This window comes from Botryllus schlosseri, chromosome 11 (genome assembly GCF_051294905.1).
Source record: "Botryllus schlosseri isolate E-star chromosome 11, Bs_hap1, whole genome shotgun sequence".
Lineage (NCBI taxonomy): Eukaryota > Metazoa > Chordata > Ascidiacea > Stolidobranchia > Styelidae > Botryllus > Botryllus schlosseri.
The window spans coordinates 20,949,124-20,961,145 of record NC_137246.1 but is presented as its reverse complement, the minus strand read 5'-3'; the positions used below and the strand labels follow the sequence as shown (position 1 = coordinate 20,961,145).

General features: G+C 38.8%; 1 protein-coding gene across 1 annotated transcript; it reads right to left on the bottom strand.

Annotated features, from left to right (window-relative positions):
* Nucleotides 1-1,843: 1,843 nt before the first annotated feature.
* LOC145450225 (ras-related protein Rab-27A-like) lies at nt 1,844-11,780 on the bottom strand. Its single transcript, XM_080328728.1, has 7 exons — nt 11,637-11,780; nt 10,398-10,495; nt 7,175-7,260; nt 5,597-5,700; nt 5,019-5,142; nt 4,873-4,956; nt 1,844-2,739 (listed from the first exon to the last, which is right to left on the bottom strand). The coding sequence occupies exons 1-7, from the start codon at nt 11,704-11,706 to the stop codon at nt 2,622-2,624; spliced, it is 684 nt and encodes a 227-aa protein (XP_080184854.1). The 5' UTR covers nt 11,707-11,780; the 3' UTR covers nt 1,844-2,621.
* Nucleotides 11,781-12,022: the final 242 nt, after the last annotated feature.

Sequence of the window (12,022 nt, the reverse complement as noted above, 5' to 3'; positions counted from 1 at the left end):
GTGTGGCACTGTATTTTATATATTGATATCACACAAACCTTATCGCTCAAGAATAATATGCCTCCAGATCTATTCAACAAACTGAAAAATTGGTCGCGGCAAACGCTATTATCTGACTAGCATTCTGCTGTTCTACTAAAAATTAGCTCCGTCTCTCTATAGTATCGGCTATGACATAGCCCGTTAGATTGCCTATACCATGATTAAAAGCGAACCCGATTACATCTCTGCTGGGGCGTATCCTGTAAATACACGCGAATACGTTGAATAAATATTAGGCTTTGAAAGTCGACTGGCGCGGGCTTATAGATTGATATAATATCCCTGCAAACCCACTCATCGCTTTAGGCATCGCCATAGCCACGTCGGTATCAACGGTTTGCGGGAATGAAATGATATACCTTGTCACTCATCAGCTACAACGTCACCTCATTCAGGACTGCACAGCAAACCATTATCGCCTGATCAAACTTGGGTAGTCATCTAAAACCTACGGATGGTGTTATTATCAGATACGATCGCGATCGTAATGGCCTGTCATTTCGCTTCCCGAACCCTTACGAAGCAGTGAAATTGTTCATATTCAGCGCAACGCAAAACTACGAGACTTATCTGGGGCAGGTCTGCTATGCTTCGACGTGTACGGTTATACCTATCTCAACAAACTCTGTGTTTGTGTCCACGCGATCGGTTGTAGTAGTCTTGGTTATGGTACGATGGGGCTTTTCAAGAGTTTATTAGTTCTACGCCTCAGTGGTCACAGAGAATGTGCGAGAGCAGGTTCAGTATATCCATTTTTCCCACGTAGACAATGTGGCCTGTCACGACTTTTATAATTCATATTCGGCTATTCTGCACTAGAGAACCTTTTAAAAAACAAAGCTGCTTATGTGGATGCGCACTGCGCAGTTGTGCACAATTTAAGAAATGCAGCTGTATTTAGAAATGCCGGAGAAAATTTTGTTGTGATATTAGAGGGCCTATGCGAGTAACCCAATCCACTCTAAAGTTAATCCCCAATAATCTAATTTTTGATGCAGGGGCATATAGTAATCTCAGTAGTGAAATAAAGCCACGTAGCCTATACATAGTAATTCGACAGAAGTCTATCAGTTCACAATGTCCCGAACCCCACATCTGACACATAAAACAAAACCTTCAATCATGGTGGAGGGGCCTGTCGTGAAGAATCGTATCCGCCGCGTATCATAATGTCTACGACTAGCCCATGTCCTTTGTCCACTTTCAAGTCTATATACAAGCAGTTTATATTGGATGAATACTAGCTTGCGTATTGAGATTGCCTGATCGATTTTTGACATCGTCTGTCCCTTGTGCTATAGCATGGCATATCGTCCCCTGCCATTTTTGATAATTCTGTAGAGTATTTCTAATTGAGTACATGGATCTTTTTATCACGTTTTTTGTTATGATGTTGTAGGCCAAGTCGTTTCGACTGCTTCCATTCTTTTTCGCTGTAAGCCTACCGCAGTTCTTGTAGCATCTTACACTGAATAAACGGTAATCCACTGATACTGATCTCAAGATGGAAGTCCACGCTATTCCCTTGCTACTACACTCCTGAACTATTATCGCCATAATCCATGGCTGCGCACTTTGTTGTAAGCGCTCCCTTATCATAAAATAATTGATCCAAGCAATTTATGACATTTTAACGCAGCGTGATCACGAGACGTCCAGCTAGTACTGCCACTAATTAGCCGTACTACAAGTGTGACGAGAAGAGGAACTTTTGAAACATTTACATATCGTTTGCGAGGAATAGGACGTTTTACAGTTTTGTCCTCGTTGATATCTCCTACTCTGACATTGTAGTCTGTGATTCTCAGTCTCAGTTCGCATTTATTAACATTCCATAAAGATGCAAATCTTCCCTTCAACGACCCATCGAGAGAGAAAGATTGAGAGAGTTGTTAAAAGCACATATTGAAGAATCACGCGAGTTAGATTAAACACAAAATTATTATATTAATTCTGATATCACAAATGCACAAGCCCGTGTAAAATAACAGTCAAATCCATCGATCAGAACAAGGTGCGGACATGAGACAATAAAAATAAATCTAGCAACAAAATTCATATATGCTTTGAGTATGTATGTCACAACGTTCAGACGAAAACGATACTGCAGTCTATAATAGTAAATCTCCAATAATACAGTGCAAACGCACCAGCTTCGAGGTATGACTTTCAAAATCACAGCAGATGAAAACACTTTGGCATCTGCACCGCACGAATGCTCTTTCAGAGGCGGTACGGGTATATAATGTGACGAAAAATTACGGCCCTTACTGCAAACGAGATAGTGCAACTCTGTAAGATATAATAGTATCTGTAGCAATAATACCGCACGGAACTGTTCCAAAATCGACAACACATTCGAGGAAGACGGGTACATATATCAGACACAGATAATATTCTACTAAACTACACTAATGTGCAAATGCTAAGTACAGTAAGACACGGGATAAGTGGTCAATCCCGGAGTCTTAACATTTTGACTGGTTGCATACTATGCTGGATGTTAAATCAGTAACAGATAACACAATTTTCGATGCGGCATTGCAGCGATCCGGCGATGATATTGCAATGGCCCATGTTTAACAAGCGCATTCGGACGATGCGTTTTGGTCGGCGTCGGCGCTGGGTTTTGTAGAGTCTTTGTTGCTGGACGGTGTCCGCGCTGGGAACGCACTTTTGTCTACTACTCTTTCCATTCTGTGAAGAACAGTTCATTAAATTATATATTGCAATAAGGTAAAGTGGTCTTATGCACTGTAAACAGGGACACCGGACTGGCGCCGTGTTGAAATTGAAACGCTGCAACATAACTACATCAGTGAGTAACCTGACCCAAGAAATCACTTTCGAGACAATGCAAGTCACATTCAGAGCAGGGCTGTAGACAAGTCACCAGTCAAGTTCACTTTTATAGTTTTGACTCGAATCAAGTCGAGTCATTTTCAATTCACCACCGAGTCCAAGTCAGTGAGTAGAGGGTCGAGTCCGAGTCATAATGTTGTGACTTGAGTCCGAGTCCAACCCACTTTTTCAACTCTGTCCGAGTGATACAGAACGGCTGCTACCAATACCACTTTACTATTCTTCGAAGTTTCAATGAAATAACAATGAAATATCAGTCTTGGTCATCCGAGTCTCGAGTCATAGGACTTGGTTCGAGTCACAAGTACAAGTCGAGTCAATACAAAAATTTATTCAAGTCGAGTCGTTTTACGGATTTGGAAAAATGACTCGAGTCAAGTCGAGTCACCAAAAATTCGCCGACTCGAGTCATTACAACCGTGCTGCAACATCACTACATCAGTGAGTAACCTGACCGAAGAAATCACCTTCGAGACAATGCAAGTCACATTCAGAGGTGTTCAAAGTAATCGGCGTTGGTGTTCAAGTAGAAGTAGAAGTAACGCCGTCAATTTCCACTCAATTATAAGTACAAGTAGCGATTTTAAAGACATGTCAAAGCTACTTCAAATGGAAGTAGAAAATGAAGGTCTGAGAAGTTAGTCTACCCAAGGAAGTTGTTTTAAAAATAGGTATCATCAAGTGATCGTAAAGTGCAGTTAATCCGGAGATAAAAAAGCAAGCTGTTTTGAAAAAAAACGGATTAGATGTGGTGTCAAACAGAGCCATTAGCCACCCCAAGTAGACAAAACCTAGGAGAGGTATATTGAGAACCTCTGACAGGGTAGTAATGACTCGAGTCGTGATTATTTGGTAACTCAACTCGATTCTAGGCAATTTATGTATCTACTCGACGTGTACTCGAGCCACTGCGCGTTACTCGACCAAGTTGTATGACTCGAGACGGACAAGATAGGCATTTTGTTGAAACTTCGAAGAATAGTAAGCTACCACATTATTGGTGTTTCGTTCATCCGTACTGCTGTTTGTAAAATAGTCAGAAACCGTGTAAAGGAAACAGAGTTGTAAACCAGTGAGTTGAACAGTATCGAACTCGAGACTGATCAGAGTACACGATGACTTGGACTCGAGCCTTTGAACCCCGACTTGGACTTGACTCGGTGGTGAATTGACAAAAACTCGACTTGACTCGAGTCAAACTATAAAAGTAGAATTGACTTGTGACTCGAGACCATGTGACTTGGTTACAACCATACCTCGGTTCATATTCCATAGTATAAAGGAGCCGTACTCAAGGAATTATGGGGTTTGGGTGATGACAAATGACTGGTTCATCCAGGAGAATATGGGTACAGACATACCGCCCAAGGCATATTAAATTACCAGAATTAAATTATCCGCGACGGATGACTAACAAGAAGTCGATGTCACAAACACTTTCATCTAGTCAGTTATCCAGAGTAACATCCAAATAATTAATCACATTAAATAGTGATAGGAAATAGTGATCATAATAACATGGTCATTAACAGATGCCACAGAGAAGTGCTTGGCAGTAAGTTAAAATAAAACAATAGCTGTCAATAGCAGGATTAGGGTTACACTATCGAAAGGAATTGAACATGGCATATAGACAAACGTAGGATACATAAATAGGATGTAATTGAACAAGTGATCAATAACGAAAATACATATGATGTAAATTTACCAATATATTTACGCATATACATTTGTTTCACTATCCGAACCCAGTGTAAGACACTATCCAACCAAGATATGAATACACGGGCTACTAGGCACTACCATGATGAGGATCAATCAAAGAGCTGCCGTCAGGCAGTAGATTGTAGATGTCTATATGACTGTTAAGTGAAGTAATCTGAATATTGATGCCCGAATCCAATGAAAACGATCGTTCCGATGGTCAGCAATAGTGCTAGTGATTAACGATATATAGCAGGCTCTCACCTTTTCATAACAGCGTCCAGTAATGTATCGACTGCATTTTCAACGTTCTGAGATGTGGCGGCGCTCGTCTCGAAATATGGAAGGCTAAAATAGGAGTGCGATTGAATTCATGCAAAATCTTTGGACGACAAAAAAGACCAGAATACCCGTGCTTGTCGGCAAAATCTTTAGCTCGTTCAGTGGTAATACAACGGAGATTTTCCAAATCGCATTTATTCCCGCATAACACGATATCTGGATTTTCGCAGTAGGAATGCAGTTGGAGTTGAGCTGAGAGGGAGAATAGAAACATTACAAAATGGGTGCAATGGTCGACATATTCATTTCACCACATTCAAATTAATCTACAATTAAAGCCGGGTTGTCATAATCTGGACACTTTTTGGAATCTGAAATTCTCCAATAATGACAAAGCCTTCATAAATTTATGCTGATCATTTTATAGGGTTCATGAATAGAAGGCAGATACAGTATTGCACCAAGTGAACGTGATATGAAGAAGCATTTGCATGTAGTAATTATGTAGAGAATACCATGTGGCGATGGTAATCTCAATGGCGCTGTAAAGCGACAGCTGTTTCAGACCCGTATAATCAAAAACACACACTTCGGACAGTCGGGAAATAACGGACATTGACGCAGTGTTTATTTTATCACAGACAACAGTGTGTGCTCGCCACTCAGTACATAAATTCGATGAATTATACATCTGCAGTACACGTACTTATCCAATTCCGGACGTTTAAAAAGCTCTGCTCGTTCGTCAAGTCGAAAAACAGCAAAAATCCCATAGCATCCCGGAAAAACGCAGTCGTCAAACTTCGGAACCTGGAAGCATGACAATAAGTTGTGTAAACACGGAAAGAATTTGATATAGGAATCCACCATTGTCAAACAAACAGTAACTTGCTTTAGAATTTGGGAAACGCCTGAAGTTCAAACAAAGTCACCCGGTGACAAACAATTTCATAATGTATGATTACTTGATTCAATTTTCTATACTGATACAGTATTCCGCATTCAGTCAAAGGTTTATTGATAGTGAAGAAAGCAAATATCCATCCTCCGCCGGTATTAACCGAGGACAAGCATATACCTTGTACAAACACTCACATATTCCCAAGTATAGGTATTGTGTGGACAATATCAAGGCAAGCATAAGTGCGTCAGTAAGCCAGATACAACACAAGATATCATACAAAGTAATGCCCAAGATATTGCCAAAAACACGGCAAAGGCTTCAAATGGAGGTGATAACTCTGTGATATTCAATTTGCCCACATACTGTATCAACACAGGTGAAGTCGCAAGCAACATCCACTACGGTCATATCACAGAAATTTGATGCATTGCTAAAATACCTCAAGTGGAAAATCACAATAAACCAATAGAGATGTGACCACTATCAATTGAAAAGTCGATGAACCGTTTAACTGGTTGGCGTTAGAAACACACCAGAGTCATGCTTCAAAAGATTGCAAGGGTTTAAATTACATCCACAAATCATATTGCCCCAACAAAAACAGCCTGAGTCATTTGATCTAATCAAGGTGTTCAATAGCAATGCTATCCACACTCGGCCTAGTGGAATCTCGACAAAGTGGTTCAAAATTGAATGGTAAAATGTAACTCCCAGACTAAGAAAATAAAATATTTGTTATAGTGTGTTAATAGTGCTATTTTTCTGTATGTCTCATCCAGTATTCATGGCATATATTAACATATTTCATTACTATTTGTAGGCCAAAGTCGGTATTTGTTTGATTGAGAGACTTCACATAATCGTTTCAACCCCATCTTTGATAGCATTGCAATCTTGTAGTGCGTTAAGGTGATGAAAATATCAAAATATTAATAAAATTAATGAATGGTTGATCATTGTGAGGTTTTGATTGGTTTTTAATGCATTTCTTCGAATATGCAGATAACAATATCTTATAAACCGCTAATCTTGACATGGCAGATAATGTCCTCATAATCCTCATTGTCAGCATATCGGAGAAACGGATTGTTACCAATATGAATTCATATTGAGTTGAGTGTGTTGACAAATGAAAATTGAAGACTTGGCATACATGACGCACCTGCGATTACTGAAGTTCATACATTCACCTGACATTTGTCACAAATCAAGCAGTTCGTAACATGCAATTTTCCACTCATTAGCTCAGTAATTTATACCCTACCCAAAAAAATTATACAGGTGCATTCAGAATTCCGCGAGCTTTTGAAACCGGAAACACCGTGATATCATGCAACAATGATCCTGAATGTCATAGCTTTTTAGAGCCGCCGATCTCACCTTTCCTGTCCAGCTGTATCCCACAGTTGTAAGTGAACACGTTGCGCCCGACCACTTTGCCCGTCGACTCCTGGTGAGCGGTAATTCTGTGATGGATAACATCAATGGATTAGTAGGTCAATAATAACACAGACACAATTTAGTAGAATACTGATGTTGAATGCTGAATGTAGATTTATCACATAGAAGTGGCACTCCACAAAGGTTTGGGTAATAGACCTACCATCTCTTTTCAAGGTAGATCGAAAACAAATTGAAAATTACGTAGTCAAGCAGAAATTTCACTTGGAAAGTGGAGAATAAGTGTTTTACCTTCATCAATCAGTGAAAACGTAAATGTAATTTCATAATATACACTACAGTCAACAGCACAGTTCTAACACCGGGACAGCGACATCACATTCAAAGAGCAGACATTCATTCACTGCATTAAATTGCAATGTAGGAACTGTGAATCTCAGCGGAATTACTCAGTGGAATCCATCCAATCCGGCCAGCAAGCAGATAAAGCTTTGGAGATGAAGATTATTGATTTGCAATTCATAAAAAGGCATCAGGTCTCAGCGGATAAATAATTTATTCGCTTCGTATCTACAAATACATCGATATATATATATATGACACATGACATCATAGCTCATGCATTGAATTTGAAGAACAAATGTAGTTCCATGACTACTCAATAGCACGGTAGTGCCAACATCTTCAGATGTGATACATTTATCAAGAGAATTATGTAGGGTTTGACGCTTTTAAACAACGCAGTTTTCTAGAAATAGTTCATATAATTCAACTCTGATTGACATGTTGTAATAAATATTTTTTACAGAATTCTATTCCTTTACATTAAATCTACTTGGGTCCTTGGTGCTTGAATTACAGCAAATCGAAAGCATTTCACTGGACTTAACATAATTATAATGAAAACACACTCTACAAGTTATTGCCATAAGTTTATTGCTACAAGATTATCATTCATAAACCCATCAACAGGCAGTAGGTTACTAGAAGAAAATTAGCGTTTGCAAGGAAAATCGCAACTTCTATAATAGTAAGATTTGAAGACTTTATATCTCTGACAGCTCAAAAAGAATGAACAGTAATTTGCAGTAAAAAATGTCATTTTCATTTCACATTATCCGATATACAATCGTTTGATTTACACCACTTTGCAATTACTTCTACCGGTCAAAACCATATTTCGACAGATTCAGACCATGTAGATTGTGTGCTACATGAACTTTTAAACAAGAACTTCATACCATTGCTCTGGGGGATTAATGCACATGCCACGGTATCATGTTACCGTAAGATTCTAGTACTTTTCATTAATTTTACAATCTCGGACTTGTAATATCCATCACATGATTAAGAACATTCACAAACTCCATGGCGATATACTTGATAAATCATGTCCCAAAGGATATGTGCCCAAAAAGTGACCAAAAGCTCATGTCGCACATACAGCATACAATACTGCAGTGACAACCATAACATCACATTCCCTTTACGAGATAGCCTATATCGCAGAAACAAGCCTGAGATATAGATATGGTAATCTTCATCGATATGACAATTCGAGGTGAACTAGTCACATCCACATTACACAAGGACATTGTCTCAACATGAACTGGTTGTAAAAATTTATAATGTTAATAATAGTAACTCAGAAGATAATTGTGAACGTCTGAACAGCGCTTTGAATTCAATTTAATTCAATTTATTGTTAACAATTTCATCATTTCAATACACCACAAGACTGCGATACAATGAACGATAGGAAGGTGTCGAAACAACTTGGAGGAGTCTTCTAAATTAGACACCCACCTGGCCCAGGCGATGTAAAAAAGAGGCATGCACACTGAATGAAAGTAAAAGAAGATAATATAAAAGGACAGGTGACAAACAGAGGTGGCACGTGTCGGAAGGTAAGATCGATACGTCCGGTAAACTTGAGGGCCGACTAGGATTGATTCAGTAAAAATTGTTTGTATTTCGACTTGAATGTGGACCTGGACATGCTCGATGACTGTCGAATAGCTGGCGGGATACTGTTCCACAATGCGAGTCCGGCATATTTGATAGAGCGATGATCTTTTACGCTGACCAAATGCTAGTTGCAAATTGCAATTATGCACTTTTGATACCGAGGTAGAGAAGTCAATGAAATTTTCGGGGCAGTGACGCAGTGGAACTGATATGTAAATGTATTTTTGGGATGGACCTACAAAGTAAGCCATGTTCTACTAATCAAATATGATTTGGATACAAACCATGCAATATAGCGCGCAGGTAAGGGAAATACTATAACGAGAGAAAATCAGTTTCAAAACTACAAAATACTGTAGCAGTAACATATAGAACAGTTTTGCCTGATAACTTTGCTGATATATACCACAGCAGCAAAATTGCCATCCAAATAACCACAACATCACATCCATTGATACGTACGTCCAATGTGATGTGTATAAGAAAGTTACCAGAATTGACATGTTAGTATCAAAAATTTAAAAGATACCAAATATATATAGGCTATTTCCTATAAATATTAAAGACCTAATGTACTGAGACATGAAATATTTTGTCTACACAAGCGTTGCATAGATGTTGAGCAACCCTAAAGAGCAACTCGAGCCCCGTACCGCCCCCTGAGCCCAGCGCCCCTCATATCGCCCCCTGAGCGTTTCCACCCCCTTAAAAATTCCAATCGACCCTTGTGGGGCTGGAGGCAAGGTTAAGAAACATTGCTTTAACCAAATTATCTAAGATATTTAATAGAGCTTCTCGGAGGTACAGAACGTCAATATACAACTGAATAGTATATTCATCTTGAAATGAACCCGAATATTTTCGACTGACACTCGTCAGTAACTATTAGAGAATTGGAAAGAACATTGTACGGTTGTTGATTGTCAAATATTCGGGTAAATCGGGTTCATTTCAATATGAATATACTATTCATATATTTAGTAACAATGATGATGGGTGACATTTAGAAACTTTCTGAGAGAACACATAAATGTAAAATTATGACAAGTCTTCAGATGTAGCTATGTTAATTCACTTCAATGCATTTAACCAGTAAGTGCTTCTTTCAAATTCAAATTGAACAACTGGTATGCTCACTAAAATAGAATTGTCCCTATACATATGACAATGAAAGGCCTGTAAAGCATTCTGATTCAACATTGAAGTTAGTTTCTAAATCTCCATCATTTCTTACCACTCGCTTTTCTCGAAAATCGATTCCCACTGTAGTTATGAATTTTCCGTCAAACTTGCCCTCTGTGTATTGAAAAAGAAAGGACGTCTTTCCAACACCTACAAAGAGAATATTTATATAAAAATATTATAAAACAGTATCAGTTTATTTCATTATATAAGATTAAAGTAAAATAATTGTAACTATAATGCGAGTGTGAGGGAGTCTATGATGTCGTAAGTACACACAATCAAAACTAAGAAAGTGGAATCTCAACTGCCGACCTCAACTTGATTTCATCATGATACAACATTTCAGACGGGACGCATAAAATATATTGTATATTAAATTGTAAACAAGAGTTAGCAATAAGGCAATAACGGTTGCCAGTAAATTCGGCCCTCGGTAAATTCGGCCATGACCTCGGTAAATTCGGCCCTCCGAGAATATTGTATTAAAATGTATTACCAACCGTTAACATGAATTAATTACATAATTATACTATTATTAAGTGATTTGGATGTCAGGGTATGCGTAGATTGCGTAATCGTGGGAGATAGCGCGGATATTCACGGGGCCGAATTTACCGATGGCCGAATTTACTCGGTAAATTCGCCCCTCGGAGAATTTTGTGTAAAAATGTATTACCAACTATTAATGCGAATGAATTGCATAATTATATTATTATCGAGTGATTTGGAGGTCAGGGTATGCGCAGATCACACAGTCACGAGAGATAACGCGGATATTTACGGGGCCGAATTTACTGAGGACCGAATTCAACCGGTTAATTCGGCCCTCGGAGAATTTTGTGTCAAGTTGTATTACCAACTATTAATGTGAATTATATTACATAATTATATTATCAAGTGATTAGGAGGTTAGGGTTATGATTATGGTTATGATTAGGGTTAGGTTAGGGTTAGGGTGAGGATTAGGGTTAGGTTAGGATTAGGTTAGGGTTATGATTAGGGTTAGGGTTAGGATTAGGTTAGGGTTATGATTAGGGTTAGGTTAGGATTAGGTTAGGGTTAAGGTTAGGTAATGGTATTGTTACCCTGGCCCTGGTCGAATTTACCGGGGGCCGAATTTACCGAGGGCCGAATTTACCAAGGGCCGAAGTGACCGAGGGCCGAATTCACTGGCCGAATTTACTGGAAATCGGCAATAACCAGTAAAAATGCAACATGCAATATTAAAATAAAAAAAAGCATTATCGGCTAGAGCTAACCGACAAAAGCTGGAGGTGCAAAACAATACCTGAATCTCCAAGTGATAAAAACTTGATGAGATAATCATAATCCGTGTTTGACGCTTGGTCTGAAGCCATTTTAGCCGAATTAACTACCAAGCTAATACCGCCGCCGATACCAACTTGCCTGAAGATGGAGCTTCAATGTTTACTCACCACTGTGATTCTATTAGAATTTTTGGCGAAAATCGGTGATTGTGTGAATCATGAAAATATACTCGGGTGTCATTACATTTTGTGCTTTGGAAATTACATCGGCATATTCAGGAACCTCTTGCCATACTGTTTCTTGGTGATGTATTCAATGACAAATGCACGTAAACGACCGTTTTCGGGTGTATTTCCAGGTATTATGACGAAAAAACAATTTTAAGAAGACGAAGAGATACCTACT

Coding starts and splice junctions, on each gene's coding strand:
- LOC145450225 (XM_080328728.1), bottom strand. CDS start 11,706: ATGGCTTCAGACCAAGCGTCAAACACGGATTATGATTATCTCATCAAG. Junction 5,143..5,596: donor AAACGTCCGGAATTGGATAA/GTACGTGTACTG, acceptor TCTCCCTCTCAG/CTCAACTCCAACTGCATTCC. Junction 4,957..5,018: donor GATTTTGCCGACAAGCACGG/GTATTCTGGTCT, acceptor CTCCTATTTTAG/CCTTCCATATTTCGAGACGA.